Raw genomic sequence first — 18,915 nt, 5'->3', positions numbered from 1 at the left:
ATCTGAGTACTAGCAGTTTTAATACTCAACAACATAGAACCATTACATTTGCTGTTAACCAGTTGTTTCTCCAACTACCTAACATTTTAAGTAAATACCTCCTAGGAATTTGTGTATAGCCTACTTTTGGATCACTGATGTATCCTAGGGAATATTACCCTGCATTTTGGCATCACTAGGTTTAGGATTTACTGAAACAAAGTGTTAACACTCCTAAGTTATCTCTTTTAGGTACTAATGATGTTATGTGCAACCACGAAGATAAGTAAAACTGTAAAAAACACCTTTAGACTTTTGAATAATTTTTATCACCTAGTTATCATATGACTTAAAACTTGTACCCAGTAGTCTATTTGTCAAGCAGTAATAATTATGAAGAAAACTTGATTTGCGTCCAATAAATTGATTTATGAATTAAGTTTTTGAAAAAAAAATTTTTGAAAAATAGTGCTTAACACGTTCAATGCGGCTCCGTAATTGGCTATATCACTTGTATGGCTAAAATATGAACACTCAAATTAACTTCTCAAATGTCGTTTTGAATGATAATCTGGTGTTATTTCGTCAAAATTTTCAATTTTTGACGAGATATAGGACGTTATCATTTGGGTCAGTAATACTCGTCATACACCCGTCAGGCTGCCATGTAGAACTGACGCACGTGACACCAAAAGTAATCCATAGTTTGTTTTGTAAACGGTTGTTGTCCTATCTCCTAGTTCATCTTCAGTGAGAAAGTCATCAATCCGTGAAGAATTAGCCATAATCATCCACTATTGCACAACACCCATGTCATATAACACACTAAAACACAAAAATATACACACAAATAACAAAAACCGTGTGTGATGGGACTGACGCCGCCCAAGGAAACACAAAGGACTACTTCATACAGCGCAACAAAAAATAACATCCTCCATCGACAGCTCAGCTCATATCGAGGCAATAATTTTGGAGTGGTGATTTGACGAGTATACTCATCGTGCGCCGCTTGGCAGTGCCAGCGATGACGAGGTTACTCGTCACCTGCATTGAACGTGTTAACAAGTGGTTGTACAAGTTGATATAAAATAAAGACAATACCTATGTTATACACAACTCAAAACTCACCATTGAATAAATATTTTATATTGAAAAACGAGTTAGGTTTATGTTTATAAAGAAAATTTTATGGTGCATAGCTTTTAAATTTGTGATTGCCTTTTTCAGAGAAATATTTGCATCGCTAATCACAACCAACATGCAGATGTCTTCCCAGTAAGTATTTTATTTTGACAATTTGATACCTATCTTGAAATCTTTCAAGATTTTAGCTATGCTTCTTTATAATTTTTAAGATCAAAAAATTGGGAAGTGTAAATATTTCCATCTATTGAAAGAAAGTTTACTTGACATTTATCTCCTCTGTTATTTCAGTAGAATATAAATTCATTCCACTGAACACAAAACTAATGTTGGAGTTTTTGGTTGTAGGGATGATATCACATTGTAACATTCTATGGGAAAGAACTGGACGTTCCATTCCCAATTTTAAGTTGTATACTGTCTTAGAATGAAAATGAAAGTAGTGAAATTGATCCCTTAACATAGTGTGCTGATGTAAATTGCCAGTTTATGGCAAATTGGCTAACTTTTCACCCTAGACAAATTGAAAGGAAAAACTACCCTTAACTACCTTAGCATCTTTTATGTCAAATAAAATATCATACTACTAAAAACTAAAGGAGGAAATCAACAGGGCACACCATTTAGCTCATTTAAGTATGCTTCAATTAAAAATTGGCTACAACGCTACAACTGACCCATAGATGGAGAATCTACTTGAGAATCCAATTTGATTAAATGTTACGAATGTATAATTAGCTTTTCAATCATTGGAAAGCTTAATTCAGCAGTCTTCAGGGTGTCTACCAACTGGAAAAATCGGGAATTGTAATAAATTTTTTTCCTGGCCATGAATGTACGGAATTTTCCTTAAATAAGAGGTTTAACATCTTTAAATAAGAGGTTTAACATCTTTAAATAAGAGGTTTAACATCTTATTTCTAGCCTGTGGACTAATTTGCAAAAGTAACGAGGTGTTGACAGTGAAACATCTATGCCATTTTACAGATATTTTACTTTTCTCACTGATATATTTAGTTACAATGATTGTTCAGCCTGACAAAGACATTAAACAATAGTTTTGCTTGTAGAACAATACTGACACGTTGGAGGTGGACATTTACAAAGGAGGAGTGTTCCTTGGTTGTCAGTTCGGAGACTTGGCCATGTACATCTGGGCCATCGGCATACTGGCGGCTGGGCAGAGCAGCACGATGACTGGCTGTTACGCTGGTCAGTTCACTATGGAGGTGAGTACTAGCGGTTTAGTGTCACGAAAAATATGAAACCAAAAAACTTAATGGTAATTTCCAGTGATGATAAAATTATATATTATTTGCATAGGCCTAGTATATAATATTATTGTCTGTAAATACTAAGGTATGATTATTTGACATGAACTCGTTAAGACAGTTTAGATGAGCAAAAGGCCAGATAACATGGAGTATAGTAAAAACCATTGTAACAACTTTTGCTAATCAAGAAATTGTAAGTTTCTTTGGGCGTTGACCTAATCTAGTTTTGTTACTGAACAGCTAGCTAAATTCATAGCAGGTGTGGTTTGTGATTTTATTTGTAGGCTATGTAAATGTAATGTTTTGTAAATAGTGTTATAAACTAATGAACGGTGGCTGAACACTGTATATACGACAGCAGCTATTAGAGCAATTTTGTGTTTTGAGGGTCGAAAATTGGAAAACCCATATTTTTTACCTCTTAAAATCCCCCGTAAAACCCCGTTCCCATGGTCCGATCATGCTGGTTCATCCCCCGGACCACCCTTTTTTCTGGGGGAAATTCCATACCCCCCAGACGAACATCTTCCCTGTAAGAGAATATCGGGGTGGTCACCCCCCCCCCCCCCAATGAAATTCTCGGACCACCACTGTCTGGACTTTTTATCAGGCAAGCTAGCTGCTATCCTTTTTTCTAAAAATCAAAATCGTGGCCTATAGCCTTTCCTTTAACCAATATATTTAAGGCTAAGTTTTTTTTTGCAATAAAAACTGCATTTTGAAACTGAAAATAAATAAATACATATTTTGTAGTAAAATTGTGTATATTCTCAGAAAAAAACACATAAAAATCAAAAGCTAGATGAAAGTAAAAGCATTATTACTGTAACTGTACTGGTCCACTCAGCCAAAGATCTTCGTTTCCATCGGAAAAATACACATGAGGTAGAAGAGATGTGTGTAGGTATGATGAGTTAATCAACTGTGTGACAAGCAGCCAGCTTAAAGTCATTTCAGTTGAGTGCAAGCCTTGGGCTTATCTTCTGAGTACAAACAAGGGCTGCAAAACAAATTGTCTCAACCCCACATATCATAGATCACATGTTTACTTTGGTATCTTAAATCAATGGTAATACATATCAATCTTTCTTGCAGGGGTTCCTAAACCTTTCTTGGAAGAGGTGGGTGAGAGTGCTAGTGACTCGAGCTGTTGCCATCGTGCCAACGTTCTTTGTAGCTTTCTACAACAATATGACAGATCTGAGTGGTATGAACGATATTCTCAACGCAGTTATGAGCTTGCAGCTTCCGTTTGCTACCATTCCCACGATAGCTTTCACTAGCAACCCCCAAATCATGGGAGAGTTTGTCAATGGGTGGTAAGTCTTTCCATTGACCTATTTTTTTGTAAGTAGTCTTCTAATCTTATTATAAAATCTCAAGCTAGTAGATTCCTGACCGTTAAAACTTGTTTTTACTGATTGTGCTAGAAAATAATAAATACTCATCAGCAAAAATCAACTGCAAACAAAGAATACTTGTCTGTATAAGTAGGCCTAATTCAGGGTGTCTACCAACCGGGAAATCCGGGAAAACCGGGAATTGTACTTAATTTTTTACTGGCCATGAAATGTACGGGAATTGTCCTTAAATGCCAGACTATGTCCTTAAATTTTTAATGGGCCATAATTTTATTGGTCGCTAGTTGGTTAGGAGCACATAAAAGGTTTATCAGATGTTTGTTTACATTTTCATAATTTATTACTAGAGTAATTATGCAATAAAAATCCCATTAGCAATCTCAAACCATTAATATTTTATCACGACAATCAAGTGTCAAGTCAAGTACTTCCAAGAACTGTTGACTCAGTTAGCTAGCTCATAAAAGTTGTATCACTTTTATTCCTCTACAACTTCTTTTTTTATTACTAGGGCTTATTATGAGATTATATTATGAGGAATTATTATGAGATCCCAAACCTATTTTATCGTGAAAATAATAGCTTTATAATGGCTGTTAAATTTCACTTCTTACTTGTACTTTCGATTCAATTTGCCGCGGCCATTGCCTAGTGCTATAAAACTGTTTATGGTTTCATATTAAACATGTAAATAATCTACAGTCTTATTTTGTAAGTTAACCCCTTTTTTATGGATATTTTATCTTTCAATTGACAAAACCACAAGCATTGTTGTTTGCATTAATGTTTTATCACTATGTAGGCCTGCTTGGTTTCAAATTATGTCATTGCATTTTCTGTATCTTTGTCTTATATTGTTGGCTATTCAGTTTTCAATGTTTTTTGTTTCCCATATATTTATTTATTGAGTTGTATGCTTTAAGCAATCTAAATCTTATGAACTAGAATGATGATAGTGACTTTGCTGCTATTATAACCTCATTGTTTGTTACCCAGTTTATATAGGCCCTCCTATATAATTAGGCCTAGGCCTGGGTATTTTGATTCTTGAAATAGCTGTAAAATATATTAAGAAAATGTAATTGAGCCTAGATAAACAACTAATGAAAGCTATGTGTCGATATTAACTTTGCAAATGAAAATGCAATAATCTTAGTCTGTGCTTATTGCTTATTGGTAGCCGCTTACAATACCTTGATTTTGTACTAAGAACTGAGTAACAATATGCATTAAAGATTTTTTTTTTATTAGTCGAGAGCCTAACGTTGTGCCAGGGCGAATCATGCCAAATTAATCCGCCTGGATCGTATAAGCTATGTTATGAAGTTTATGTGACCGATGGAAATATTTGTCGCGATCGCAGGAGACAATGATTGCGTTTCTCTGTTACACTATAAAAGCTTTACCTAAGTATAGGTAGGCCTATGCTTGTTTACTTTCAATAAATTTCTATTTTGAAATTTTTAACTCTTAGGCTATCTATTATTATTTACTTTTCTCTCTGGTACAACTGCAGTTAATAACAAGATTAATACAGTTTGACAAATCAGGAAAATTATTCGGTAGGCCTAATGACACCGACAAAGGTTACGGCAAAGTGTCCTTAAATGTACGGGAATTGTCCATGAATTTTTTATCCAGAATGTAGTAGACACCCTGTAATTGAAATGTCCAAAGTGGGGGTTTTTTATTGTAGAGAAAAGCTTAGCTTAAACTTAAAGTTTCCTTGCTTCTGCTGGATTTCAGTGTGTAGTCAGGTTAATTTACTTCTAAAGTTGATTGCTTTGTCTTAACTAGAATTAATTAATAGATTCATAATTTGTATGTATTTGGATTTAGAGGAATCCCTCATTCGAAGGACTATTTTCAAGGTTATGTATATTTAAGGTTTAAATCGCTAGAGAATATTTGTTAATTTTCTATCCTGTTTGAGAATGATCCACGGTAATACCTAAAATATTTTAGAAACAATAATGAACCATAATAGGCAATTAAAGTTACCTATTCACGTAGTGTTTTTTCCTTGTGTTGATTTATTGTTCTGTTTATTATTACTTATGTTTTTTCTTATTTACAGGGAAAACAAACTCGTGTCCGTCCTGCTATCACTGACTGTGTTAGCAATCAATGTGATTTTTGTAGTTAAGTCAGTAATGTCCTCTTGGTCCAACTACTTGATCGTCGTTGGCCTGGTTGTGTATTCCATCATCTATGTCTTCATGGTTGTATATCTTCTAATCCACATGTTCATCAGCATGGGCTGCTGCAAGAGTTTTGCGGAGAATGAAGTGAGTGTCGTTTTACAGTATTTATTATAAAATAGAGATGTGTCGATACCAAAATTTATCAATTCTCGGGACCAATGCCTTTTGTTTAATTTGACCAATTTTACTGTATAGATTGGTTATACTACACCAACCTGGGTCTTTATGTCCTTACAAAATGTAATTTTGAGGGATTGAGGTGTTTCTGAAGCAAAGAAAATGTTAAAGAAGCAATGAAAAATTCTAGCTTACCAATTAAAATTTTAACTCATCAAATTCCTTCAATTTCATTACTATTTTCCACAATTGAAGCAGAATTCTGAGTATCTCTCAGCGGTAACTGAGAGATCGGAAACATTGTCTGTCCTCTGTAATCGCTGTAAAATCATGAACATCTCTCACTGTCCTGTAGATATAATCATGGTCTTCCGCTATCACGTCTTAATTCTGTTCATCTCCCACAGTAGTGAAGATATTGTCGTCTGCCAAGAATGTTACACAATATTGAATATGTTCCGCAATCACAGGAACATCATCATCATCTTCCATGATTTTGGTCAAATTCTAAATATCTCCTGTGGTCGTGTAGACATTATCATCCTCTTCTGCAATAGCGGAAAAATCCTGAATATCCCCGATGTAACATAACATAACATAACAAATAACAAACAAAAACCGACAAGAGTCTCAAACGAGCAGAACTTGCATTGGTAAACTCTTTCTACTAGGAACAATAATTTTTATTTTTTTAAAAGGCCTTGAAGAAGTACAGGTAGGCCATAGGTCATAAAGCAGACACACAGAACAACACACAATATTTTATACCCTGGGGGACCCTTGACTTAAAAATTATTTTTTTTTATATTGACTATAAAATTTCAGTTGAAAGGTAATTTTATTTTTAATGTTGCAGTTTGTTGCAAAGTTCTTTGGTAACAAGGTCTCCACAGAGTTTCATCTAGAGAGGGATACAATACTATCAAGGTTTGTATGTAGTTTTTGTTGGCAATTCTTTAGCGTGCTGGGGCGGGTCGTATTTTAAATTTAAGATCTTTAAAGTGTAGTGCGTTAAAAAAAAGGATGAAATTATTTAATTTAATTTAAGATTACCTTAAACTATAGTGCTACCCAACAGTACTATTATTGGGGCATATTTTAAACTAAACTAATATTTAAAATTAATTTTAATACCAGTTTTTAATTATTTCTTTTGTTTTGAACATGATTGATGTCAGTCTTTAGCCAAGACTGTAAAAGTTAATTGGATCAATTTGAACTTCTCGAAAAAGTGAGAGTGTGAGTTTTTTTTGTGTGGTTGTGGGTAAGTTCATATACATTTTGTTGTGTCAAACATTTATCTTTGTTTATACATAATTTGCCTCCAGGATTGATCTATTGACATAAAATGAGGTTACTAACCTGTCGTCAATCAGTCCTCTATTGTCTTGGATGACTATAGTTTCGGTGTTAAGACCCCATTTTCAAGTCTTCTCTTCAGTCGTCAAATGTCAAACATATTCTCTTGCATAAGCCGTCGTCAAAATTACTTCACACATACACATAAACACACACGAAAACATTTATATTTACAAATCATGTACATGCGCGTGAGGCCGGCCAAGGACAAAACCAGACTGGCAGTAAATGTAGTGTTAAAGTAAATGTAGTGCTAAAATGCAGTGTAAAACTAAACTGGCAGTCTGGTTTTGTCCTTGGCCGGCCTCACGCGCATGTACATGCTTTGTAAATATAAATGTTTTCTGTGTGTTTATGTGTATGTGTGAAGTAATTTTGACGACGGCTTATGCAAGAGAATATGTTTGACATTTGACGACTGAAGAGAAGATTTGAAAATGTGGTCTTAACCCTGAAACTATAGTCATCCAAGACAATAGAGGACTGATAGTCGACAGGTTAGTAACCAAATTTTTTTATCTTTGTGTCAAAAAATGATAAAATAGTGTTCTGCAGATATCATATGATAAGCAGGACATAGTAGTTACCTATGGGATTCGTCGTTTTTACCTGGCTAAAATGTATGTATGATTTCTTACAAATGAAACTCAATTAGGCTATTATGACTATGCAAAACTTGCTGTGTAGAAATAAAACAAAGTAAATCCGTTTAATTCACTTATATTATTGGAAAATGGAAGATGCTATTTCTCTCTCCCTCATAGCCTATATTTTTAAATTTATCCTTGACCGTTTACATTTTGAAGGAGGCACATATGGGATGTTGTATGTTAATGATATAATTAGCTTTTCCTGATCAACTAGGATAATTTTTAGAAGAATAATCAATACCATCAGTTGATCAATATATTGTGAGTTCATCATGTTGCTAATAAACTTAAATAAAAAAATACAATTAAATAGTTGGCACAGTTAAAAACAAATTGCTCTTGATATGTTGGTAAAAAAACTTAATTGTCTAAACTAAATGATTTATTTAATAAACCATTGAGGCTAATACATTTTAAACAACATAATGTTTGGTAAAAAGGTAACTATACTTAAGCTTACAAACCTCACATTACATTAGTTAAAGCTTTGACTATTAATACAACTAGACATTCCATTCCCATGTTAAATTTGTCAAAATCGTCGTAGTTGATGTGAGCCACTGACAGATTGCGCTGATCTAAATTACTAAATTTTATTTAGTACACAAACTTTTTTACCAAGGCAAACTAATACATATAATGACTTATTGTGAGCTATAGCAATTGTTAGGATCCACCAACCTGGTAAGCAACTAAAGATTAGGTAAATAATAGAATTTAAAATTTTAGACACTAGCGCATTCTGTGACTGGCTCACAAACTACATTCTTTTTTTATAAATATTGGTGATATAGCTGGTTCATATAGATGGGATGTCTTATTCAGTATCCAATAGTCAATGGTTAAAGGTTGAGTACTAAAGTCGTCAGGTTTTAACATTTGTATCATCCTTAGTGGCAGTTCAATTTTAAAATAAATAATTAAAAAAAATTATACTTTAGGATTTAAAGTTCTATTGAATGAAATTTCAGACAATCAGTTTCAAAACAATCAATGCACCCGATGGAAATTGATTGTTGTACCAATTCTGAATCAATTTCAGCATCTTCAATGTGAGTCAACAGAAGTGTAGTTTTGCATAAAACAATGTAAATTGCTTTGATTACTGCTGCCAGTGTTTGAAAAACTTATTAAAAACGCTGGGCTTAATATGGTAGGTTGAATTAGTTTTGTTTTGGGGCTGAATCATTTGGTTGTACTGTAACTGTAAATATTGGATAGCCTAATAATAATACAATAATCAACCCTTAATAGGTACAAATTTCGGGGCGGTAAATCAAGGTTTGTACTACATCAATCAAAGGATTTGGTGTAGTAGTAATTCAAACTGGATTTAGATATTTGTCTTTTTACCAAGAGGCTCTTATCCTTCTTAAGCGGTTGCTAATTTTTCATTGTTACCATAGGGTGCATGACGCCCCCTCAATCATTGGTCTACAATTTAGACTTACAATAGAACATAAAAAAAGACTAAAGAGTTGGACATACAATTGTAATATTTTATTTATCAATCACTTTCAACCTTACAATTCCATTTCGTTCACAATAAGGTTAACGTATATTTATTAATTGATTTCCAAATGTTACAAAACTAATCCAATTTGTGTTACCTATTTGTAAATATTATCCAATGGTTATTTGCACAATTTTTTATCTTTATGGTGAGCAAGCACTTGGCTTTCGGTTGTGGTACTTCTACGCTCTTTACTCTATGTACTAACTCTATGTTTCCCACTGCAGTGAAGAGGATAACCCCTCATGCAGTGTAAATGCATGATTGAGTAATTCAACCATTGCCCAAACTCACCAACTGGCCGATACTGGGTAGGTAATTCTACTTAAGCTTACAAACCTCATATTACATTAAGTTAAAGGTTGCGTACCACCAAAGTCATCAGCTTTTATCATTTTTATCATCCTTAGTTGTTAAGCTGCTTCCTAACATGTTCACTATTCACGGGAAATCTTGAGCTGTGGTAATCATACTCTAACTCTACCATTTCGGGTTAGAATGAACAATAACGAGAAACAACATTTTTCATGATGAATGTTTATTTAGCTCAGAGTTGCCGTTTCTGTACATTTCAAGACCACCCTAGCTCAAGATATTCTGTGTACATTCGATTGGTTTGCTTTGTTTGCTTGGCTAGTGATTTATTTGGGCTGGACATAGTTGTGTTTAAAGTATGCACACCAGAGACTCCCTCCCATGCATAACTAAATTAACTTGAATCTTTCTTTTCCACAATCAGATCGGCAAATAAACCTGGGAGGCTAGGACACTAGATAATAAATAATTTCATTTTATTTTTCATTAATACTATGAAGGGTCTGCGGGCTATATTTTTTAACTTTGGGTCCTCAGGTCAAAAATGTTTCCCTTGGGTATCGGACCAAAATCACATTGGGTCAAAATCGGTTTGCTTAGGAAAGTTTATTTTAATAGAGAGTATTGATTTTCGAGAAGGGCGGAACCTGGTCTACACGAGATATAGAGCAAAAAGTCAAATCAAGCTCAAGCTGAACTTTACGATCGCAATAACATTGCAATTGCAGATCGCTTGTGGAAGGATCACACGATTAAAAAATTCACACTATTGCCGCGATCACGGATGACTACAATAACTTTCACAGGAGACAATGACGATGTCCCTACAACCGTGGGAGATGTCCCTGTCCACTCGCATACGTCTCATGTTAATTCCAGAATGAACATTTTTATGAGAAATACTAGCTTCACCCGTCGTGGCTTTGCTCATGAAAATTTAAGGTAAACATGTGAATACTTAAGTTAACTAAGGTAGAACTTCTTCATTTTAAAAGGCATTAATTAACTGTCCTTCCACCAGGAGCTTCATTCTGAAACCACCTACATAATGTTTTTGGCCATAAAACTATTCCCGCTGTATCTCCTATCACTTAGGTTTATACACAATTAAACCTAATTTTCCAATAGTTCAGTCAGTTCTCCTATAACTTTATTGAAAACAAAACGTATTATGTATCTTAAAAGTAACATAAAAACGTTGCACAATGTTTAATAATTGTTGTTCTTATAACCCTCATAGGCTCTAAACAGTTGCAGGTCTATAGTTTCTACGATGTTTTCATCAAGCGGAATGTACACACATAAAAGTACTTTTCTCAAATATCCAGTAAAAAGGAATTAATAAAACAAAGCATGAAAAGCATTTGTAACTTACTTCAACCGCTGATACTTTACATCACCAGCCAAAAACATAAAGCAACATACTCATCTGCAATTGCATGATTGTGACATTGTAAGCCTGTAGGGAGGGACGTGTAATAAACTTATCAAGAACTTCTGATCTTCTTTCTTGAGCACTCATTTTAAATAATCATATTCAAGTGATTAACAATCATAAGTGAAGAAGACAGGAGCCATCCCTTGAAATATTAGATGAAACTCAATTGCAAATAGTCGTTCCTTCGACATTGATACTCTGGACACATTTAATATAACTAGTTGCTCTGCCCGTGCTTCACTACGGGGTGAGAATGCAGAAAAGAATAATTCGGTTTTTTTAATAAACTATAAGAAACAGTTACAGCATACTTACCAGGAAACATATACATAAAGCTCAATCGTACTTATTGAATATTTAAATGCAGATTTCTTATTGTATTACCATCACTTTATATAGTTTATTGCATTTAAAATATATGCTTAAGTCTAATTCAATGACCACATGGTACCAAGAAACAAATCTTCTTCTTCTATACATAAATGCGAAATTCCGATAAACGCACAGGCCAAACCATATCACCTAGGAGCATGATATTTTGCATACATATTCCTCTCATAGCATAGGCAGACAATAAAAAGCGATTTTATAAAATTCCCAATGAGCCCAGCCCCACAGAAGGTCAAAGTTAGCATGGAGTTTGTATAGAAAGAATAATTTGTTTTGGGTTTTTGTTTACATTATTTTAGATGAGAAATATTTGAAACTAGCAGAGTACCCGTCCTTCGTACGGGGTTGGAATACAAGTATAAAATGCTTATTGCAGTTATACTCAAGCTTTGCGTTAGCAAAAAGAGAGGATACAGTTTGATAAAATTTGCTGTTTTTAAATTTACAGTGTATTACACATCTACCATAGCCATAATGTTCTACCACTTCATCTAAACAATAGAGAAAAATAAATTCAATTCGCAAAATATAACATATTATTCATGAAATGAAAAACATAAACATAACTGTAAACAATCCTACTTTGACAGTTCTCATTGCGAATCACAGTTTTTTGTTGCTGCTTAGTTCAAATTAGCTGTTTTTATAAATGCAAAAAAAATATAGTGCTGCACCCTGTTGGTAAATCTTATAACTTTTTAATGCTTTTCCATATCATAGAACCAACTTGTTTAGTTGAAACAGCTGACTAAATTCTTTAATTCCCTTTATATGAATACTCATAAGGTTAACATGGGGAATTAAAGAGCCACTTGGGCGGAGCCCGAAAGGATTTTTGAGATAAGAATATGCCTATATGTTAATCGGGAATGTAAGCTATCATCATGCCAAATTTCAGCCCAATCCGTCCAGTGGTTTATGCGTGATTGAACTTCAAACATACAAACAAACACACAAACTTTCACATTTATAATATTAGTAAGATGACAGCAGTTGCCTGCAATCTATTTAATCATAACCTGTTAGAATAAAAATGAAGTTTAGCTTATTTTTCAGACAATATCATCAACATCACAGTTAGTTGTATGTCAGTGAAATTAACCTAATTTAAAGTGGCATTTTAATTTTATCAACTTCTAATATGTGTGATTAGTGTTGAAGAAAGTAAAATTGAACTTAGTTTATTATTGGATTTTAATTTTTAAGAAATTATGATATAGTTCTGTCAATATTTTTGTAGTTGTTTAAACCGTTTCATAAGGATGTTAATGGGGGGTTCGTTCTACACAATATCATTCACATCAGAGTGTTTATACTCTCATACTCACTCTTCACTCTCATACTCATTCATAATTCACCTTATACATACACACACTTGTGAGGAACTGGGATTACTTATCAATCTTATACCACGACAGTGACAAAATAATTACCTTAATTCCAGGGAATACTTCTATGAAATGTCTAAGCAGTGGTGTGTGTACCTTTGACTACCTGTTTGATTTTAAAAGGTTGCAATTCCCTTTCAAAGTGTGCTTCGCCCTCACCATCAACATTAATGCTTTAATACTTTTCATTGCAATGGCGACAAAGCGCAGGGACAGTCACTTAAGATCGCATGACTAGACTTAAGAGAGGATTGTTTTTCTCATGGACAATTTTATGTTGCATGTTCACGGGTCAGCTCAGCTACGAGTCTGGTGATGACCAACTTCTGGGAAAACAAAAAATGTTGTATTCAAAAACATTCTGTAAATAAGTAAAAATAGTATGAATAACGAACAAACTTTAAGCTACAGTTTCAATCATTATTGTAGAATGAAATATAAATACCCCCGATGCAGGAAACCTGCCAACTTAGCGAATTTCCATTTGCCTGGATTGATTTTCAATTAATCTATTAAATTAACATTTATGTTTAACGAGTACCTAGGTTAGCTGCTACAGGGAAACTAATAATAGACAATAGACAAAATCTTTATTGAAATATTCCTAGAGAACATTCATGCGTCAGGTACGTAAAATGTACAGTATGAGTATGTACATAAACTATTACAGTCATTTGCAATTACAATTAGAATTTTTTTTTCTTCTTTTTTTATGGTAGCTTATTGTTTAAGAATTCATCCTCAGAGTAGAACGGCCGGTCCATAAGCCATGTTGTCAGGTGCTTCTTGAACAGATTGGATTGTTCTCTCTTAAGGTGCTCTGGTAGGTTGTTAAAGTACAGAGCATCATTGTAGGATAGTTTCTGCTCGTACAGACTCACATGGTGTTGTGGGAGGGAAAAATTGGTGGCATGTCCTGTGTTGTGCTGGTGTATGTCTGTGTCTTGGCTGGGCTGTTTTAGTGGTGTGGTGTGGATAATGACTTCTCTTATGTAGGTAGAGTGAAATTGATGTGAGAATTTTAAGGTTCTTGAAGGCTTCTTGGCAACTGTCTCTGTAGTTTAGGTCGGCAAGGCATCTAATTGCTCTTTTTGCTTTAGGAGTACTCTTTCCAGGTTGCCTTTTGATGTTCCACCCCAAGTCGCAATGCCATATCTGAGGTGGGACTCGAATAGAGCAAAATATGCAACTTTGGCTACTAGGCTTGCTTGATCCTACGTATAACGTAGAGACTTGAACTTAGCTTTTTGCAGAGCTGGTCTATTTGGGGTTTCCATGATAGCTTGGAGTCAATTATGATGCCTAGGTATTTTGTGTTTGTAGTCCCAGTATTGTAATGTCTGTGTTGTTGCGTTTGGTAGTGAAAGTCATTTGAACGGTTTTGCTTTAGTTTAGAACTAGGTCATTGGAGGTACAGTATTGCTTTGTTCTCTGGAGTTGTGTGTTGGTTTTCTCTTCCAGATTTTCCATTGTTTTGTCCGCAAATGTGAGAACCGTGTCATCTGCGTACATGGTGGTGTGTCCATCTTCCCCAATCCAACTAGGTAGCTCATTCGTGAGAAGGAGGAAAAGGACTGGGCCAAGTACTGATCCTTGGGGTACTCCTCTTTGCACTTCTACAGCTTTGGATTGGGCCTTATACTTTGTGTTGTTCTTTATATAGGCTATTTCCACAAGCTGTTTCCGGTTACTAATGTAGCTTTTAAACCATTCTGCTGCTCTTCCTCTCACACCTAGTGTTTCCAGCTTGAGTAGAAGAAGTTTGTGGTTTAGGCAGTCGAAAGCTTTACTAAAATCTAGGAAGAGGCTTGTTGAAGTGCTGCCTTCTTCTATTTGGTCTAGTATGTGCTCCGTCAGTTGTATTAAGGCTGTGGCTGTCGATCTGCCTTTGATAAATCCATGCTGTTGACTATTGAGAAGGTTGTGTTGTTGAAGATGGTGTAGGAGTTGGGCTAGTACTATCTTTTCGATTATTTTTGAAAACGTTGATATTAGGGAGATTGGCCTGTAGCTGTTTCTTTCTATCGTTGGTCCATTTTTGTATTTTGGGTAGACTTTAGCTATTTTTAATTTATCTGGGAATTTTCCTTGTGAGAGTGATTTATTTATGAGGTCTGTCAGGGGTATTACTATTTCATTTTTAAAATTTTTTAGAAGTTTAGCTGATACCTCATCAGTTCCGGATGAATTTTCATCTTTAGAGATTGAATGGCTTTTTGCACTTCTTCTTGTGTGACCCGTCTGAACTGGAGTGTGTGATGTGTTGCTGGTAAGTGGTCTGTTAAGGCATTGGTTCTTGAGTTATTGTTATTTTGGAGTGTTCGGTCGGCTATTGATGAGAAAAAATCATTAAAACAGTTTGAAACTTCTATTGGGTCGTCTATTGTTTTATTGTTGACTTGAAGATGGATTTGGTTTTCAGTATTTGATCTCGCTTCCCTTTCTCGGTTTATTGTTTGCCACAGTGCTTTAGACTTGTTTTCAGCCTGGTTTATGTGAGCTGTGTTGTTTTCTTTCCGAAGCATTTTCAAATGCTGGTTGTACTCCTTTTTTTTAATAGTTGTTCTGGCTTTGTTTTCCATAAGTCCAGTTGTTTGCTCCTTTTCTAAGGCCTTTATATATTCATTTTTAAGTCTAGCCGATTCTCGATTCCAGCACTGTCTGCTTTTATGTTGTTTGACTCTTGACGTTTTAAGAGGGCAGGCGTGGTTTAGTGTTGTCTGGATGATGTTGCTGAAATTGTTGTAGGCTTCATCTACGTCATGAGTTTGTATTATAGTTTCCCAGTCTTGTTCTTGTAGTTGTGTCTTAAAGTTATCTATTGTTGTTTTGTTGAAGATCCGTTTATTTTCTTTGATGTTGTGGATGATCGGTTTTCTAGTGATTATTTTTGCGATTTGTGCTGTATGGTCAGATAGTCCTGATGTTATAACTGAGGTTTCTATTTGTTGATTATCAATGTTTGAGCATATCCAGTCTATTGATGTTTCTGAGTCAGTTGTAATTCGAGTGGGAGGTAGCCTCAGTCTTGAGATATTGAAGGAGGTTAGGAGTTCTTCAATTTTTTCGTTTTCATTGTCATCAACTAGGTTGTTTACATTGATGTCTCCCATTATTAGACAAATAAGACATTTATTAGACATTTGACAAAATTACAAAATTTTGCAATAGGGATCGTCATATATGATTCACATTGATAAACAAGCAACATTAAATTGAGCTAACATCACAGAAAAATCATGTATAATCTAAAATTAGGCTAGGCTTGAAGACTCTATTTTAATATTTAAAAATCCATCAAGAGTATAAAATGGGTTCAGTTGTAACCAATTATACAATCCATTATGAAATGCTTTTTGAGGCAAACTCTGAAAAGTCAATGGTAACTTGTTGAAAAATGTTACACCTAAATTAACATGATAATTCATTGATTTACTTAACCTAAACCTTGGTTGATCTAATTTATGCCTAAATCTGGTCACATGATCATGTATTTCTTCTCTGAAAGAAAACATTTTTAAATTAATTTTGACAAACATCAATACCTCCAAAATATACAAGTTAACAATAGTCAGGATCCCTGATGAGACAAAAAGTGGCCTTGAGTGGGCTAACCTTTCTGAGTCCGTCAAAACTCTAACAGCTTTTTTGTTTGATTAAAAAATTTTCAATTCCATCTCCGTTACCCCAGATTATCAAACCATACCTGATAACACTTTCAAAAAATGCAAAATATGCCATTTTCAAGTATTTAATGGAAACATGTCTTTTTAGATTTATTAACAAATGTACAACTCTGGACAATTTATTATTTACAAAATGAATATGGTCAGACCGTGACAGCTTACAGTCTAATTTTATACCAAGTAATGTTACAACATTTTCATAATCATGAACAAATTGATGGTTTTCATGATTCTTTTTCAAGGTCACCAATAGTCTCTGTGTTTTTTGAGAATTTAAAAACAATCCATTTACTGTAAACCATTCTTCAGCATCTTTAAAAACAGAATCGGCAACATTTTCCATACAATCTAAATCTCTATGGCTAACAAGTAAAGAGGTGTCATCAGCGTAAATTGTTGACTTACAAGCTAAATTGAAACTAATGTCATTAATTAAAATTAAAAACAAAATGGGCCCATAACCGAACCCTGTGGTACCCCGCATTATTAATATTTGCTCATCCGTAGTGAGCACTGTTTCCAGTTGTTCAGAGAGTATATCGATGGCTTGGTCTAGGTTTGCACTTGGTGGCCTGTATACTCCGAGGACCAGCAGTGGATTCCTGTTTAGCTTCAGTTCAAAGAGCACTTGCAACTCTAACCACTTTAAATAAAGTGTGTTTTTTATTAAAATATCAATAGTATGAAATAAATAAATCCGCCAAGTTTGATAAAAATATGTCCATAAACAAGCCAACTACAACATATTATAATACTCTCCATAAGAATAACATTAGAATTTTAAATTAAACATTTTTTTAATTTTCTCCGTAACCAATCACCGTGCAAAAACACTTTGATATTCTAAATTATTTGTTTTTTTAGCGAATTTCCCTATAGGGAAGTAGCTATTACCGTAGGTCTCATGGTAAGACCTAAGCCCGGGACCGATTTACTTTTTCATTTTGATGTCCCCAGAGGCCAAAAACACCATTCGTTCAAATTTGTATATATCTATATATATATATATATGTGTCCATCCGCACGATAACTTGAGTAATTTTTGTCCGATTTTGATAAAATTTGGTTTGAAGGTGTAAGGTGGGATAAACTTGAATGAGTTCGCGAACCAGCACGATCGGACTATGGGAACGGGGGTTTATGGGGGGTTTTATGGGGTAAAAATAGGTTTTTCCCATTTTTGACCCTAAAAACACAAAATTTTACAATTTCTTTTTAAACCATTTTGTAGAGCTTAAAAATACAAATAATTTAGTATATTGAAGCGTTATTATGCGCCTAACTGTTACGGAGAAAATTCAAAAAAATTGTTATTTTAAATTTCCCATGTTATTCTTATGGAGAATAAGTCAACTGTTGTAGTTTGCTTGTTTATGAACATATTTTGATCAAATTTGGAAAATACATTAATTTCTTACTAAACCACAGTACCTTTTAATATTTTACATAAAAAATACTTTTTTACCCTCCCTGTTGCAGCAAACCTAAGTACTCGTTAAACTAATTCTGTTTAAATAGGGAATAAATGTGATATTTTTAAGGAGACATTTTAGTTTAAATCCAATCAGGCAAATGGAAATTCGCTAAGTCTGCAGGTTTGCTGCGGCGGGGGTATTTACTCTTTAAAAAGGTCTGGAGAAAAATTGATAAACTTTGTGTTTTAAGGGTAAAAAATGAGAAAAACCCATTTTTACCCCCATAAAACCTCCCGTTGCCATGGTCTGTTCATGCTGGTTCACAAACTCATTCAAGTTTATCCCGCCTTACACCTTCAAACCAAATTTTATCAAAATCAGACAAAAATTACTCAAGTTATCGTGCGGATGGACACACACATATATATATATATGTTTTAATTTAGGTGTTCACGTATTAGGGCTGCTGTTATTTTAAATTATTGTACTCAGTTGTACTTATTTACTACAATAATTTAATATATATATACATATATAAAAATTTGAAAGAATTGTTTTTTTGGCCTCTGGGGACATCAAAATAAAAAAAGTTAATCAGTCCCGGGCCTAGGTCTTACCATGAGACCTACGGTAATAGCTACTTCCCTATAGGGAAATTCGCTAAAATTCAAATAATTTAT

General features: G+C 34.2%; 1 protein-coding gene across 8 annotated transcripts in view; it reads left to right on the top strand.

Moving 5' to 3' along the window:
• Nucleotides 1–18,915, top strand: part of LOC128988516 (protein Malvolio-like) — a 117,483-nt gene that overhangs the window by 96,381 nt on the left and 2,187 nt on the right. For 5 of the 8 annotated variants that reach the window (XM_054409872.1, XM_054409878.1, XM_054409877.1 and 2 more), the window contains exons 8-13: nucleotides 1,210–1,257; nucleotides 2,196–2,354; nucleotides 3,495–3,718; nucleotides 5,838–6,048; nucleotides 6,938–7,008; nucleotides 9,062–9,142. In XM_054409872.1, the coding sequence (XP_054265847.1) occupies nucleotides 1,210–1,257; nucleotides 2,196–2,354; nucleotides 3,495–3,718; nucleotides 5,838–6,048; nucleotides 6,938–7,008; nucleotides 9,062–9,142 (794 nt within the window). Of the gene's footprint in view, nucleotides 1–1,209; nucleotides 1,258–2,195; nucleotides 2,355–3,494; nucleotides 3,719–5,837; nucleotides 6,049–6,937; nucleotides 7,009–9,061; nucleotides 9,143–9,830; nucleotides 9,915–18,915 lie in introns of all 8 variants that reach the window. The other 3 variants (XM_054409874.1, XM_054409880.1, XM_054409879.1) reach the window with 3 other exon arrangements.

This window comes from Macrosteles quadrilineatus, unplaced genomic scaffold (genome assembly GCF_028750875.1).
Source record: "Macrosteles quadrilineatus isolate MER2022 unplaced genomic scaffold, UCM_ALF_1.0 Scaffold_3__2_contigs__length_128488019, whole genome shotgun sequence".
Taxonomy (NCBI): Eukaryota; Metazoa; Arthropoda; class Insecta; order Hemiptera; family Cicadellidae; genus Macrosteles; species Macrosteles quadrilineatus.
Note: the sequence above shows the minus strand (reverse complement) of the source record. Positions and strands in the feature narration are given on the sequence as shown.